At 38.4% G+C, this 17917-nt stretch overlaps 1 protein-coding gene across 1 annotated transcript in view; it reads right to left on the reverse strand.

The window, feature by feature from the left end:
• Positions 1-3666: 3666 nt before the first annotated feature.
• The window catches only part of TMEM64 (transmembrane protein 64), a 66580-nt gene continuing 52329 nt past the window's right edge, over positions 3667-17917 (reverse strand). The window contains exon 3 of the mRNA XM_081816227.1: positions 3667-10152. Within this exon, the coding sequence (XP_081672353.1) occupies positions 10096-10152 (57 nt within the window). The 3' untranslated portion in view covers positions 3667-10095. The remainder of the gene's footprint in view (positions 10153-17917) is intronic.

Consider the following 17917-nt stretch of genomic DNA (forward strand, 5'->3'; position numbering starts at 1 on the left):
AATCAGCACTAGGCAAAATACAAGACAAAACCCATGCCCCAAAAAGATTGCTGATTAGAAACAAAGAATTAATTTAGCTCATAACAGGAATTAATTTTGAGTCTTCTGAAACTGAAGAGTTAACCTGGGTACTTCCAAACAGTATGATCAGTGTGGTCTGACCTAAAGGAGCCCGGGTTTGTACAAAGAGTATAGGCAAGATATTTTAGATTCTTTATTCATTTACTCATTCAACAAAATGGCAAGAGCTTATTCTACAACAAATCGATGATATAAATGCAGATTGCAGGGCCTCACCTCTTGAATTTAAGTTTAGTAGGTCTGATAGAGGGGACTATCAAATTTTAGCATTAAAAGTCCTTTATCAGTAAACCCTTCAGTCCCAGGTAAACAGAAGCAATTGGTCACCCTAGGTAGGGCATGAGAATTTGCATTTCTAACAAGTTCCAAGGTGACACCAATACATCTGGTCCAGGGACCATATTCTGAAACCATGGCTCTAAACCAGTGGTTCTCATCCTTGGCTGCCCATTGGAATAACCTAGGGAGTTTATGAACATGTTGATTCTGACCTACTTGATCTCAGGTGCAGCATAGATATTAGCCTTATTAAAATCTCCTCAGGTGATTCTAGGGTGGAAGCAAGGCTAAGATCCCTGAAACTAATCCCTGGGTACTGTGATTCTAGCCTGTTAATATCCTGTAATTGTATCTTTTTGCCATCTTTGCTGCCATTACTGTAAATCAAGATATCTTCATTTTCTGCTGAGATTATTGCATTAATCATCTGACTGGTCTCCCCACTTCCAAGTTTTCCATACCATCTCTAGCTTATCCTCTGTACACTGCTGGAGTAATCTTACTAGAATATAAACTTAATTATATTACTCCCTTGCTGAGGATCCAACGGACTCTCTTGTACTAGTTAGTGTAATTCATGTTATCTACTCTAAAAAACAATCACCAAATCCCAGCAGCTTACCTCAACAAAGTTTATTCCTTCCTCATGCCATAGTCTAATGGCTGCTCTCCTGGACAGTTCTTCAAGTGATGACAAAAGATCCTCCCATCATGTAGCTCCACTATCTCCTAGGACTTCCTTGGACTCCTCTTCTAGACCACCTACATTTAATTACTTGATAAGTGAATTGAGAGAATGTGGAACATGATGCAGGATATTTGAGGCTGGACCCTTTAGAGTGATGGTGTACATTACTTCTGCACATATTCCATTGATCAGAACAAGTCTTATGGCCCCAGATAGATGACAGGAGTCTGGAAAATGTGCCTACAAAGAAAATTAAATGGCACAGTGAATAGCATTGTCTCTGTCACATCTCTTATCAAAAAAATACAAATGTACTATGTATAATCTCTTGGGTTTCATCCTTATTGGGTGATGAAATAAAGTCCGTTGTATAATGTATAAAGTCCAAAATCCTATGCTTGACCAATAACGACCTTAAGAACTTGTCTCATTTCCCAATATCATCTCTTGCTCCTCCTTACAACATTCCCTCTTTCCATTTTATTTTTTTTTTAAAGATTTTATTTATTTATTTGACAGAGAGACACAGCGAGAGAGGGAACACAAGCAAGGGGAGTGGGAGAGGGAGAAACAGGCTCCCTGCTCTGCGGGAGATGTGAGACTCGATGTGAGACTCGATCCCAGGACCCTGGGATCATGACCTGAGCCGAAGGCAGTCGCTTAACCGACTGAGCCACCCAGGCGCCCCCCTCTTTCCATTTTACTGTTTCTCAAATGTCTCATGCTGTCATGCCATTTTGGGGGGTCTAGAAAATTTTCCATTCTTCATTTAGCTCTTTCCTACTAGTTTCTCAGAGCTTAGCTCAAGAAAGCCTTTCGAAAGCCTTTCCTGTCCTTCCATCACCTTCTGCTTCCCAATTTGTAATAGTTTCTTCCACTCGCTGATCCAATAGCCCCTGAGATTGTACACTTGTAGACCTCATCTCACTATTTCTCTTTGACAAATCCAGAGCATCTTACTTGTGAGCATCTTACCGGTGACCAGAGTGCTTTATTCTCAACATACCCAGCACTAACTTGATGCCTAGCACATAGCAGATATTGAGTAAATGCATGTCCGAATAAATGAATGACAGCTTAAAGACAATAAACAACATTAACTTTATACCCACTGAGTAGTCAAGATGGTTCCCATTATGATTTTATAGGTAAGCAAAGAATCCCTACTTCAGAAACTTCTGTGTAGTGAGCCATTGAAGATCCCTTTCCTAGTATAAATGAGGTGGTATATTAAAAATTTATTTACCATTAAGCATATTTCTTCTTGAGTTGGTTTCTCAGTTTGTGTATCCAAATGCTGTGCAGGCTCCATCAGAAAAGAACCCAGGAGAAGTGAGTTTTAGTAAAGGCTGAGACACTAAAGGTTAAAAAATATAAAAATGTATCTAGATCATGGACTATTTTATGAGTGCAGACCTAGACTGTGCACACTCTGGGGGGGTCAGGGATAGCATAAAGACATTTGAATGAGGCCCAAAAGATACCAGATTAATAGGTAAGTACAGTCACAGAAGATAAATCCCAACTTTTATTGTTTTTGCCTTTGGACAGCCCTTGGGATCATGTAATTTTGAATACAGAGGTCTGATGGCCTTAATTAGGACTCACCTGGTGCAACTAACTTATCAACTACCCAGTAGCAGCACAAGGCAAAGTTATCCTCTTATAGTGGAAATCTGTTGTGCACCATTGTATAAATATATAACATATATTTGTCCCCTTGTTTGACTTATTAGCATGAGAAATGCTTAGGGACTTATATCAGGGAGAGAATGCCAAGTCCTTTCCCATTTTCCTCCACAGTCTTAAGGGATGTGCTAGGCATAGAAAGATGAAAGTGAACTTGTGACTACATAAAATATACATTTCTAGAATATTTCCATTTACTTCTACAGATCTGTCCTCTACCCTCTCCATCCTGTTCTGCGACATGAGAGCTGACCTTCCTTGACTGTACCAACAACTTCCCTGTCCTCTTCTAACTAGATTTTTGTCACGGACGGCATGAGCAGTGAATCAGAGGGTGGGAGGGAGGAAGTTTAGTACATTTATCCTCTGGCTCCCTCCCTACAAGTTACCATAGGTAAGCCGACTCTCTTTACACAAGGCCAGAGGACCTGTAGGTTGACCTCCAGAGGTAGAGTTACTCTTGCAAGGCTCCATTAATTGCTCCTTCTCCTCGGATTGATGTTGGTTTCCTGTAGTTATTGGCCTTATAGTGTTTCATCACCCTCTCCTTGGTTTCCTTTAACCCAGTAAATAGTCCCTGAGCCATTGAAAAGTCCCTGTTACTAAAGTTTCTTGTTGGAGAGTGCCATTTCTTTCCTCCAGGACTCTGATACAGTAACTTTCTACTAACTAACTAACTAGCAACAGTTAGTTAACATTTAGCAGCCACTATGAGGCTGCAAATAAGAGTTATACCCTTCATCTTTTTAATAAGCTACAAATACTTGCAAAATTACTTATGATCAATCTTTAGTGCTTCTTCGAAGATCTCTCCAGGTGCATAATGCAAATCCATGATTCAATCTCTTCTTGTAAACAATGTTGTAAGTAAGAGAGAGAGAGTTTTAGATAGATATAGATAGATAGATAGATAGATAGATAGATAGATAGATAGATAGATAGATAGATAGACAGACAGACATGCCCAGAGTTAGGGCTTAGGAGTACTACCACATTGAATTAAAATCTCCAGTTCTATAACCAGTGTGCAAAAACCTTTTAATGCAACCTCTGAAATACTGTTGGTTCAGCACCTGAAATTTTGAAGTCTGGAACTTGAACACTTACATAGCTACCCTAACACGCCCTGTCTGATTAAACTATCAGTGCATCTTTGTTTAGTTCTCCCTAAGAGTGGATGTACTTATAGCCCTACTATAGAAAACACTGGATGTATGAGCCATTAAAAATCATTTTGCTTACTACATGTTAAGATATAATGATTCAGTGTTCATGTTACAAAATAAATAAACTATAGATGAAATGCCTGCTCCCCCACTTACTAGCTGTCTTAAAAATTTAATCTCTCTAAGCCTTGAGTTTCTGAAAATAAAGAGGACAGTAACTACCTACCTCACAGATTGTTGTAACACACAAATGAATTAATATTTAAGTATTTAGCACAATAACTGATAGAAGACACTAAATGAGTGTTAGCTCTTATTATTACCTATCCTAGTATGCATTTCTCCTTTGCTCTATAATAAATTGTTATATAGTAATGCTCCCAAACTGCAAATTTTCTTCTGTGACCATCAGCCTCCAGGGTGCAGTGTCTGTTCCCACATAATCATGATATTTATTTATTTCTGCTAACAGCATTCCATCTTGAAGAGTCCAAGAAGGTTTATAAGAGGAAGGGACTTTGGACTTGTTGTAGGTCAACCTGCTGCTCATCTTAATGATGAGAAATCAAGGACCAGGAGAAGTGAAGTGACCTACCAGCTCACTGATGTGCGGTGGCTGAGCAGGGGCTAGAGCAGATCTGTGTGCTAGAGCAGTGCTTCCTTATCCCCTGAAGTTATCTTGTCCACCACACTAGATATCTACTGAAGTGGTTTCTAATGACATCAATTTTGTTCTGAGTCCCTAATCTTTCTGGATCACTGACAGTTTCCTCCATGACCTGAGAAAAACTCCAGTTATGTTCTCACCACCACCATGAACTCAACTGAACTTCATGACATTCTAAGATAGGTTCTGAGAGCTCTGCTTCCAACTCTCCAAGGTGTGAAGTCAAGTCAGAGTTCCTAATTGGGGCTTAAACTCACTGGGTAACATTTAAAAATAAATTATTTTCTCTTGCCTTCAGGGCTAAGGAATCAGATGCAGGGAAGGCAAAGACACTGGTCAAAACCATCGGGTGCAAAAGATCACATATTGTATGATTTCCCTTATATGAAATATCTGGAATAAGTAAATCCATAGAGGCAGAAAGCAGATTAGTGGTTGCCAGGGGCTTGAAGGAGGGCAAATGGAGAGTGACTGCATAAAGGATATGGGGCTTCCTTCTGGGATGATGAAAATCTTGAACTGATAGAGGTTTGCATAATACATGAATGCACTAATGTTATTGAATTGCACACTTTAAAATTAATTTTGTTATGTGAATTTTATTTCAATTAAAAAATCAAATGTATTGTAACAGCAATAATCTAAAATGTTAGGGGAAGAAGTAAAACTATAAAGTATATGAATTCTATTGAAGTTAGATTGTTATCAGTTTAAAATAGGGTGTCTAAGATATTTTATGTAAGCCTCATAATAACCACGAGGGAAAATCCTGTAGTAATGAGATAAAAGAACAAGATAAAGAAGTCAAAGCATACTGATATCAATAGACACCAAAACACACACACACACAAAAAGAGCAGGATGAGAAATAAGGTCCACAAAAGAATCAAAAAACAATTAACAAAATAGCAAGGAAATACGTACTGTTGTTTACAGTGGGAGGAGGAGTCTGAGATCAGTTACTCCACCATTGATGGATGGGAAAGCATATCACATTAACTCTTTATATCACTCATATTTATTTATCAAACACCACTCACACAGATTCTTAAGACAATCCAAGTAATCTACAAAGCCATCTATACTTGATAGAAGAAAGAGTAAGGGATTTGGAGACAGCTGACCCATGTCAACTTTGTTTTTTTTCTACTGTGGGACCTTACTCAATAGATACAGCTTATATGACCCTATTTTCTTAACCCTAAGTGAGGATCTGGGGGAAAGAGGAAAGAGCACAATGTGTGTGAATGCTCACCACAGATCACAACACAGAAGTCTTCAGTAGGTGGAAGTTTATTCCTCAAATACTTCTATGAAAGTCTATTAAAATCTATTTTGAGAGGATAAGGTTTGTGCAATAAAATATACTGAAATTCTTGCACAAACATTTTCTCATCATTTTTATAACTTCAAATTTTAATTTTTAAAGAAAAATTTTTTAAACTAAACATAGGCATTTATCATGTCAACCACTGCTGAAAAGGCAGAGTCTCTGAGTAGAATATGTAAATTTTAAAAAGATATTGCTCAGCTCAATTTTAAGTAGGAAGTAAAAATATTTCAATCATCTGAATCTGTAAGATACGTTCAAACATCAGGCAAGATGTCAGTTGCCAAGTCAGCATGAAGCATCGACTGTACTTGTTATCTTTTGTACTTGTTTTGTTATAACTGGTTACTCAGAGCTATTCATCATGAATAAACCTTGAAAAGATGTTGAACTCTGAACTTTGAAAACTGTTTTCCCACCTCTCTGGAAATAAAGGAAGTTTTTAATATAACAATTAATATTAAAAACAGAACTATCCTACAACCCAGCAATTGCACTACTAAGTATTTATCCAAAGGATACAAACATAGTGATCCAAAGGGGCACCTGCACCCCAATGTTTATAGCAGCAATATCCACAGTAGCTAAAATATGGAAAGAGCCCAGATGCCCACTGACAGATGAGTAGATAAAGACATACACACGTGCACGCACACACACACACACACACACACAGGAATATTACTCAGCCATCAAAAAGAATGAAGTCTTGCCATTTGCAAAGATGGAACTAAAGGATATTATGCTATGTGAAATAAGTCAGTCAGAGAAAGACAAATACCATATGATTTCACTCATATGTGGAATTTAAGAAACAAAACAGATGAACATAGGGGAAAGGAAGGAAAAATAAAATAAGATAAAAACAGAGAGGGAACAAACCATAAGAGACTTATCTCTAGGAAACAAACTGAGGGTTGCTGGAGGGGAGATGGGTAGGGATGGGGTAACTGGGTGATGGGCATTAAGGAGGGCGCTTGATGTAATGAGCACTGGGTGTTGCATACAACTGATGAACCACTAAATTCTACCCCTGAAACTAGTAATACAGTATATGTTTATTTAAATTTAAATAAAAAATTTAAAAAATATATAAAAATTAATAGACATATGTAATCGGTTTTATTATGCAACACCTGGTGTGTGTCTTCACACACACACATACACACATCTTTTCAAGTTCTTTAGTTTTCTCTCCCTCTCCTTCCCTCTCTCTGTCCCTTACTCCCTCCTTTGCCTTCTTTCCTTTCTTCCTCTTTCTTCTTTACTTCCTCCATTAATATTCATCAAGTACCTTTTATGTGCCAAGAATATTGAGCAGTAGATACACATAATGAATAAGGCATCATTCCTGGACCCAAAGGGTATACAGTGTATTAGGGGCAATGCTAAACTTACATAAAATTAGAGCACAGATCAAGGACAGCCAAACCACTCTCTGGAATCAGGCAAGATTCTCTCAAATAAGTAAGCCCGGGGTGAATCCTTTTCCCCACCCCCATCTATCTTTCTTCAGTTTTGGAATGTTTTTAGTTGTTATCGCTTTATTTCCTACATCCCGTTCTCTTTATATTCACCTTTGGAAATCCTACTAATTCTTATGGTGAAGCTTTTAATTATTTTCTCTGTAGCTTATGACTTTCATATTTCCATTCCTTTTTCCCCACTATGTTTCACTGTGAGTGATTTCCTCAGATATAATTTCTAATTCACAAATTCTTCCTTCAACTGGGTCTAGCCTACTGTTTAATTATTATTTTAAATTTCAGTTGTCATATTTTCCATTTCTAGAATTACTGTTTTGCTCTTAATAAATCCAAATTCCTTTTCTCCAATGTCCTGAATTTATCTTATAGATTTTATTCATTTTTAATCTCTGATTATTTTAAACATTTACTTGAAAATTCCCTTTCATGTAATTCTTCCATCTGTAGGTGCTGGCTGTGAATTGTCACAGGTGTTTTGTGCTAGGTTGATGGTGGGATTTCTTGTGTGTTTTATATTTGTGCTCATTTCTGGTGGAAATTGTGGAAATGCTTCCTATGCTGGACTATAGGGGTGGAGGGACTTTCTGCCTAGGGCAGTTTGGCATTTGCCTCTACCAAAGTTTTAAGAGTCTCATTGGTTCCATACCAGTTTTAACTTTAGTGTCTCATCAAGGTTTCTACCATGTGAAGGTATTTTATATTCACATCCCACCCATAGGCCTGATGTCCATATTTTTGGTGGGTGCTTATCTATTATAGCCCAGTGAAGTAATCTGGCATCCAATTCTGCCCAAGTACTACCACTGATGAATAGAGTTAATCTGCTCATAATTCATAGACTGGACAACTCCTTCATGGCTCCACTGTTCAACTTCCTATCACCTTGTAGGTGTTGGAAAAACAACCTATAGCACATACCACTGAAGACCACATGGCTTCAGCTCTGTTCATCCTAATGGTTCTGAGCTTTCACTTTGTATCAGACTCCTAACTAGTTCCTATTCTTTCTTTTCAAGTTATCTAATATATAATATTTTAATACATATTTTATCCAGTATTTCTTTATGGATAACCTGGGAAGGGCAGAGGAGTGGGCTGGTGACATCCACATTTTCTCTGTCCATCATGTTACCTTGATAATCATCGAGCAGAGTCTTGAAGATTGAGGATGCATGGGTGCAATGCTAACTCCATGGTCCACTCCAACTATAAGGATTTTACTCCTTATCTGATTCAGTTTTTTTCCCTTAACCACAAACTTGCTTGAATTCATGCATTTTTCCTTATCCATACCCCACATTCTTACCATCTTTGGTTTTATCTCAGGAGATGATAACTAGATACAAAGGACCTGGGGTCTTAGACATTAATTGAAGTGTGTTTTGAGTGTGGAGAGACATACTAGGAATCCAGTGACTGGCAGCCTGCCTCCACTGTGAGGATCTGGCAACAAAATGATGTGGCAGTGAGGGTTGTATGAGTTGCAAGGGGATTCTTGGCAATGGTGCCTAACAGCTCCCTTACACTGTCTGCCAACTTCCTCTCATTTATTCATTTAGCAATCATTTACCAAATACCTAATATGTTCACCTAATACATGCACTGTGTGTAGAATTATATACTCGTTATATACTGTCTTATGGGGCAAGTACATAATAGTGTATAGCACAGGGATGTTAGAGGTTGTGGGGGGCACAGATGATCCATCTATAATGTGAGGACACAGCAGAAACTCTGGGGCCACATATACCTAAGTACAAATTAGGATCCTAAATGATGTGTCAAGAACTTGTGAAAAGCTGGCCCTTGCACATGTAATTCCACATTACCCAAAATACAGTCCACTTTCAATACAGACAGTATTCTAATAATGAGCTAATAGATACAATCTAACTTGACTCTTACCACAACCCCATTAGGTAAGAATTATTATTCAATTTGGAGCAGTCTTTCAACCATTCATTCAACAGACACTAAGTGTACTCCTTCTGTGTGCCAGGCCCTGTTGCGGGCACAAGGGTTTAGAGCTGAATCAGACAGACAAAGTTAAGAAAACTGGCCAAGGTCCATCCACACTGCTATCAAAGCTCCAGAGTCAGAATTTAAGTCCGGATCTATGTAACTACAAACATGTTAACCACTACGCAGTGCTTCCTCTCAGAGTTTGGAAACCAACCTTTGTAATTGTGGTATTGTGATCTTTTTTCCCTTTTTTTTTATTGCCTCTGTTTTCTATTTGTTTCCCTTCTAGTCATCTTCTCTCCTAGGGCTGCTTTCTCTTCGTGAAGGGTGTTTTAAGCAGGTACTGGCTTGAATTTTCAACAGAAATTTAAAATGATGCAGTAAAATAAGTCCAGTCAAGTCTCACTATGACATCATATATTAAAAAAATAACTTTTAAAGAAAATAAAAATTCAGAATATTCATAGCTTACTTTTATTTTGATGTCTTTTTTTCCCTTAAGACTTTTCTAACTTCCATCTTTCTTTTCCTCCTTTCACTTCTTTTCACAAAATCCAGATTTGCACTTTATTTCAGCTCTACAAAAGAAGTACTTTAATGTTCAACTTCTTTATTCTTATCCTTATATTTTCTAGTTGTTCACATCTATTTTTTGCTTTGCTTTCCAAGTCAAATCTTCACATTTCTTCCACTGGTAGTCTCTTCTCATCCTTCAAGCACGGTTTCTTTATAGTTCTTTAGTTTTTTTAAATTCTTTCTTCACAGGTAACTTGCCTTTTTTCTAAAATGTTTTGAAGATTTTTCTGTAGTAAGGGAACCAAGACATAAGGGAAAGCTTTAAAATTTATGTTCCAGTAGTTTACAAAAGTTTCCTGCTATACCACAAAGGAAAATATAAAAAAGGAAAATAAAAAACATTAAAGAGATTTTGTTTCTGCTTCCAGCTTATATTGACACATCGTTCTAAGAAAAAACAAAAAAAACAGAACATTTTGCTCATCAATGTTGGGCTGTAAGAACTTATGATCCCAAACCATCAATACAAACTGTGGGAAGGGCTGGTTTTATGCGTCAGTAGAGGACTTGTCAGCACAGTCTCAACCCAAATATCCCTCTTTCCATCTCTTGGTTTACCTGTTAGGATGAAGGGATATCACTTTTATTGTTTTCAGTTACTAATGCCTTGGAGTGAATATGTGTGTCAGATGTCTCTTTTTGTGGGGAGTTCAGAAAGAGGGTACTGACAAGAATGGGAGCAGATTGGCCAAGGCATGCTGGGGAAGCAAAGAGGGAGCTGATGGACTATTTAGCACATTTAGGTAACCCAGAGGCCCCATGAGAGCGCTGGTACCTGGAGTGTGGAGTGAGGAAGTGAAGAGGCAATACCAAAAGGAGAGTGGGGCCTGAGCAGAAACTTGTAAACTAGAGCAGGAGGGCTTGAGAGGAGGCTCCATTCAGGGACCTTCCCAGTGAAACGAGAGGATCAGCACATCCACTGCTGGTGCTGAAGGTTCTGACCTGCATTGGCCCATTGGTGCATCATTGCTTTCAGGCATATGCTCACCACATTTCCCACCAAATAGTGTGTTCCCCTTGTGTGCTGAAAGAAAAACGCTTTCATTACCTCACTCAGCTCTAGGCACAAAACCCCCTCTTTTACCCAGGATGTTTTTACAGGGTTTCCTACTTCTTTGACCTTATCAATTCAGAGGGCAAAAGCAAGCATGTTGTATTTACTTTACCGAGACTTTAGGATTTAATGCACAATGAGCAGTGAGATCTCTGAGGAAAAAAATAAGTTGTCCGTGTGCAATACTTAAAAAAAAAAAGCAACTTTGCAAATTGGGCTTCAAATTCATTTATGGCAAAAAGCTCCACCAAGTGTTGGCAAATGCATCAACGTTCCCTCTCCCCTCTTTCTGGGCAGATACTGCAAGTGGTCTATGCTCTTCCCCACCCACATGGCTAAGATCTTTACTTCTTCCAGATTGTCCTCCAGGAAGCTATGAAAAATTAATGAAGCCTGTGTGAACCTGATGATCTAATCCCCGTTATATACAGTAGGACCCAGTGTGGTTAGGTTGTGAAATTGTGTTTAAGTTTGTCTTTTCTTTCCTGGTCGCTGGCAATTTTACCTTCTTCTGCACATCTCATGCATACCTGGATGTTCAGGGCTTTCCTTTTCTCTCTAGGTCATCATCCTCAATCAAATAAGAAAGAATTCACCTGTTTCTCGTGACAAACTCTAGGTGACCATAGGTAACTATAGGTAGTGTTTAGAAGGGTCAGTTGGTGATGTTGCCACCTTTTCCTCCCTCTCGAATACCCTTTGATTTCCTTGGGCCTGAACTAGCCGTAATGCTTCCTATCTTAACAAGAAACATAGGTGTGTTTCCCCTGAAGGTAAATCTTCCAATCACAGGCATCATGGCATCATGGGCTCTGTTAATCACATGTGACCCTGTTAGAGAAGGACAGCATTGTAAATGTAGGCCAGGGTCAATTCCTTGATTACTTATTTACCTTTCTCACTTAGATTTCCTGTCTGAATCACTTTCATCTATAGTATTAGTTAGCAAGTGAGTTCCTTTCTTGAGATTCCAAGTCAAGCTAATTTGGAGAACTTGAACCTGAACATTTGAAAGAGTCAGAAATTCTCCACCATCTGATCCTAGTGTCTTCTGTGTCTCTTTAAGGGCTAGAATGCACACTTGCCTCTCCTGATTCCCAAATGAGAATTCTGAGGGTTCTACACAACTTATGATGCTACTTGGGACCTTTAGCAAAACTAGGACTGGAACCCTTTTCTCTGCACTATGCTTGTAGGGTTACTTGACAACAAATGTTTGCTCTCTACCCCTCAAAATACCATGCACTTTTCTGACTCAACCTGTGACTCACACCATTCACTCCCAGAACACTCATTCATGAGAACTCTCTTTTCCTGTTCTCTGCTAACAAAATTGTCCCATTCCCCCGGAGTTAATGTTCCCACACCAGCCAGAAATGCTGTCTCTCCTTTAATGCCCAAGGTATACACTCATTCTGTCTTATACTGTTACTTTTCATTTGGTATAAAGCACATGACTCCCCAATCTCCATTCTGAAACCCTGGTACAAATTCCCAGGTTCCTGCTGATGTCCCTACCTTCATGACCTGTGGCACCCCAGCCCACAGAGTTTTAGGAGGACAGGGGATGCACTTCTGTAGCCAAAGGGAGGGTAAGGTTCATGCAGCAAGCATCTTTCTTTTGACCTTCAAAACATTTACCACAAAGGAAATTAAAGTCTTCCTACCAAGGCTGCTGCAGAGTCAGTGATACATGAAGCTTTACCAGAGGATTTGAATTTGTCCTTCAGTGAGTAATTTATTCAACAATGTTTACTTAGTACCTAAATGTGCCATGTACTCTAATAGATAGTGGACATATGGCAGTGATGAGGGCAAACAAAATCTCTTACCCCAGGGACCTTTGCAAGCACCTGTAATACTTGACTGGTGAGTGAATTCACTTAAGATTCCAGGGCAGATAGTGAACAAATAAATAAGCCATCAGATGATATTACATACTTTAGGGAGAAATCAAGCATGAGAAGAAGATAGGGACTGTTAGGGGTGGGAGGGTTAGAGGGTGGTGATTCTAAATGCAGTGCTCAGAAAAGCTCTCAATGGAGTGAAATATTTGGGCAAGGACTTAAAAGAGGTAAGGGAATGAAGATACCTTGGGAGAAAATTATTCCTGGCTGAATGCCTAGGTAGTGCAAAGGCCCTGAGACAAGAGTGAGTCTTGTGGATTCAGGAATGGCTGGAAGGCCTGTGTAGCTGAAGTGAATTATCTGAGGGAAAGAGCAATAGACAATGAGGACAGAGAAATACAGGGAACCAGATCTTACAGGAAGTTGTAAGGATTTGGGCTTTTCATGTAAAATGGGAAGCCAGTGGAAGTTTTTGAGCAGAGAACTGACATGATCTGTTTTTGGTTTTAAAGTATCATTCTGACCTGTGTGTTGAGAGCAGATTGAAAGGACCAATGACAGAATCAGGAGGATCAATCAAGAGGTTATTATATCATTTAAGTGAGAGACAGTGGTGGCTTCCACCAGAATTGTAGCAATGGAGCTGCCCACAGAATTTGCTGATGGATTGAATGTGGGATGTGAAACAAAGAGAGGGCTCAAGGGTGTGCCCACAGTCAGGCATTCACAGGGGCAGTGTCCAGAGAGTCCACTAAGAAGGGAAATAGAATAGACAAAGTGAAAGCAGAAGCATATACCTTCTCCTTATTTCTCCTTCCACTTTTCCCATATCCCTTAATGCCTCCTCCAAGGAAAAGTGTCCCAGAGCAGGCTGATCACCTCAAGCTGTTATCAAACCATGGGTACTGAGTTGGACTGATCAAGTGATTTTCATTTCCCTGAGAACACTTTCTTGCCCAATGAAAAGACCAATAACCCACCTTATTCTTCTAATGGAGGAATGTACCTGGGAGAGATGTTTGAATGGAGTCAGTGAAGTAGGGAACAGACAGTGAGGACTGCCTAAATCTCTAGGTCCTATTGTGTTACATCAGTCTCACGCAATACTAACTGGTCACAAACCAATAGCCGCAGGACATTTATTATGTTGCAGGTACTGTTCTAGGCACTGAGGATATAATGGTGAACAAAACAGATACAGTCTTGGCCTCGTGGAGCTTACAATTAAGTAAGGGAGACAGACGGACCACACAGGCAAAAATATTATTACATAGTCTGGAGTGACTGACGAAACAATTGTAGGGTATCTGAGGGTATACAACAGGTAGATACGTTCACTCTTCCCCACTTTGATGAAGTTGTTCTATATCCTAGGATAGACACACAAAATACTCAAAACTAAAGAGGAAGAATTAGGAAATATAAAAAGCCTTTCATATTTTCAAATCATTGCAAATCATCCAAACACCAGTCATGTGATAAGGGTAAGAGAATGAAACTTACTCCATAGTTCAAAACTCATTATTAGTGATTATAAAAGGAAGAGCATTTCATTTTTAAAGAGTAATATCTTTAAAATGCCACATAAACATTTCCAGAAGTCAATTTTTCCCTTCAGACACTTCCTTTTTAAAATGAATAAATGAGTGAAATATGTTATCTTTGTTTTATAAAAAGACTTAACCAAAAACTCCAGATCCACTATAAATGACAAATTTCCAACACTCAATACGTATACTGTAACACTTATATGACACTATCAAATCATATATTTACTATAATTACATAAATATAAATGTACACTAAGTGTAAAAATATACACCTGTTAACTAATTCAAGATTTCATTCATTCACATGAATTTAATAAACTGATTCTTTTTTTTTTTTTTTTGGTCTCTGTTTGGTAGCTTTGGAAAATATTTTTGGGAAGAATTATAAATGTAATAATACACTTTAATTTCCCTGACTTAAAAGCCTACAAATAAGTTAGATTCATGTTAGTTAGATAATGTGTCTTTCAGAGAGAAAGCTAATTATTTAAATAGCTAAAAACTGGTATTTATTTATGTAAAGAAAGACCACTAGATGGAAGCAGTCAAACTCAAAATAAAACTTCAAAGTTCACTTTAGGAAAATTCAATGACAAAAAGAAAGTCTTTTTTTTTTTTTTTAAAGATTTTATTTATTTATTTGACAGAGAGAGAGAGCACAAGCAGGGTGAGTGGCAGGCAGAGGGAGAAGCAGGCTCCCCGCAGAGCAGGGGGAGCCCGACGTGGGACTCGATCCCAGGACCCTGGGATCATGACCTGAGCCAAAGGCAGTCGCTTAACCGACTGAGCCACCCAGGCGCCCAGACAAAAAGAAAGTCTTAAAATGTTACAGTGTCCAGGTAATTTAGGTCTTTACACTCTAACATTTCTTTCCATTTTTTTTCCCTAAATTAAGCCTTCTTTTTTCAAATACTTAGTCATAATTGGGATTACAAAATTATTTAATTGTGCTAAGTATAAAAACCCAGAAAAATACAAAAACTCTAACTCAATATAATAGAGATGGTTCCAAAAACTGATCCAACTTAATGCTAGTCTTACCCAGGATATTCTAATGTCCTGTTTAAGTTTAAATTTATCTAAGCTTTTACATCCTGAACTTTGAAAAGCCCAGTTGAGATACTTATTTCTGAAATCCAAATGGTGATTCTCAATCACTCAGGGGCATAGAATCAGTCATATTTTTTCTGTACACCTCTTGGAAATGAAAGTAGTGCAAATTCTCACTCTCTTCCTTAGGGAAGCACTAAAATTGAGGATCCAGAAATAGATTTATTGTTTCTTCTAGCTTACCTGAGAAATGTAGTTATAGCCTCCACTAATTAACTGACACACTAATGATTTGCAATAAGCCAGTAGTTAGAGTTTTAGAATGAGAGTCTGTTCGGTCCAGAAATGCATAAATATTTTATGAAAAATATAATTATTGTTTCTGTTGACTCCTGCAAATGAAATATTTGATTGACATCACACTTATCCACTTATCACACACACACACACACATATATATAATTAAGTAAAATTACACACACACACACACAGAAAGAGAGAGAGGGAGAGGGAAAGAGAGAGAGAATGCTAATCTTTTAAACACTCTTCCACCCCATTCAAAAAAGATTGTGAAGAGAACTTCCAAAGATAAAGCAAGGGCTAGTGAAATACTGAGTCAAAAGTGTTAGCATCCTGCCATCCTGTGGTTATGGTTAGTACTACAGTGTTATCTTACTTGGACTATCTATATGAGTATCCTCCAAAGTATCAGAAATACAGTTAACATTAAGAATGAAGTAACTTTAAAAAGCATTCAAACATTAGAGAATTCGCCTAAGGGATCTACAAATTCATTTAATCCTAAAATAAAAACTTCCAACTGAGGTAGGTCCCTGAAAACCCAATGTTGTCCCTGTACATACACTGTGTTTTGATTTAAATTTTTTGACAGATACTTCTTCAGTCATTAGATTTTAAGAGTGATATCTTAATAGGCTAAAACATTTTCCATTTTAATCAACAGAAATGTCTCATCAGATAAAAGATAAAACAGTTCTGGTTTTCCTATTCTAAGCATAGCACTGACCTTTAACTAAAAAGATGAGTTTGATATTTTAGCTGAATCTGGAAAATTCTAGGAGTAGCTCAGGTTTAAAGGGAAGAAGAGCCGCTCATTACTCTAGTCCTCCACCCTCTTCCTCTGCCTAACTTAGTCTAGATTCACATAGCAGATTTTTATTTATATAATACAAATTTCATGCTAGGATCCCACATTTTGTTATACCTATTAAATAACGTGTCTATACAAGACTGAAGGACCAGATGGTTATTCTAAATTGTAATTAATACTATTTCACTCCCCACTCCTTCCCCAAATATAGTAACAAGCTGCCTTCAGTGCCACGTAACTAGAATGGCCGATTGCAATTACTGTCCAAGAACCAGAGCAGCCTCTGCAATAATCTTGACATTCTCACCCGCACTGTTCTAGAAGTAATGACTCAGTGAAAAATCTTGGCACTTTGTTCTTACAAGTCAAACACTGGATGTTTGGAAATATCTCAAGAGCTTACTGCAGTTTGCTCTCACCCAGCTCTAAGCAAGCCATCACGTGCCAATATGCACATTTGTAAGACTTACAAAAGATAGCTCTTATGATTTCTTTATGTGCCCTTTTACTCCTATCCTGGCTTGTATGTCCATTTTACAGCTCTCTAAGTCTTCGTCCCTCTTCTCTAGCTTTGCTTCCTGCTTTTGGTTGGAGCTCTTTCTCTCAGCTGCCCCCTTCTATGACATAGTGAATTTAAAATATAAATAAAAGATCCCAATGTGAGGGGCACCTGGGTCGCTCAGTCGTTAAGCGTCTGCCTTTGGCTCAGGTCATGATCCCAGGGTCCTGGGATCGAGCCCCACATCAAGCCCCACATCGGGCTCCCTGCTCAGCAGGAAGCCTGCTTCTCCCTCTCCCATTCCCCCTGCTTGTGTTCCTGCTCTCTCTATCTCTCTCTCTCTGTCAAATAAATAAATAAAATCTTAAAAAAAAAAAAAAAAGATCCCAGTGTGAGATGTGGGTAAATTCACCACATGTTTACAGAAATCAACTCAGATCTTCAATCTGTTTCCCTCAATACTTGTTCTATGGTAGGAATAAGCTAGTTGTGTTGATCTGAACTTTAGAAGCTAAATTGTCAAACTGGTTTACTGAGGGCAAGGGCCTTGGGAAGAATCATGTCCAGAGATTAGAATTACTGCTGGTAAAGCCAAATTTTAAAAGTATTCAACTCAGAAAGGCTGCAAACATTGATTTAGGGTTGGAAATAGAAAGCTCTCAAAAGCAAGAAAGAAGAGAGGAGAGGAGGGACAAAAGAGAGAGAAATAAAGAAGGAAGAAAAGAGAAGAGAAGAGCAGAAAAAAGAAAAGAAAAGATGAGAAGAGAAAAGAAAGAAAAGAAAAGAAAAGAAAAAAGAAGAAAGGGAGGGTGCCTGGGTGGCTCAGTTGGTTAAGCGACTGCCTTGGGCTCCGGTCATGATCTCTGGGTCCTGGGATGGAG

The sequence above is a fragment of the Leptonychotes weddellii genome, chromosome 4 (assembly GCF_054177405.1).
Source record: "Leptonychotes weddellii isolate Sample4059 chromosome 4, ASM5417740v2, whole genome shotgun sequence".
Classification (NCBI taxonomy): domain Eukaryota; kingdom Metazoa; phylum Chordata; class Mammalia; order Carnivora; family Phocidae; genus Leptonychotes; species Leptonychotes weddellii.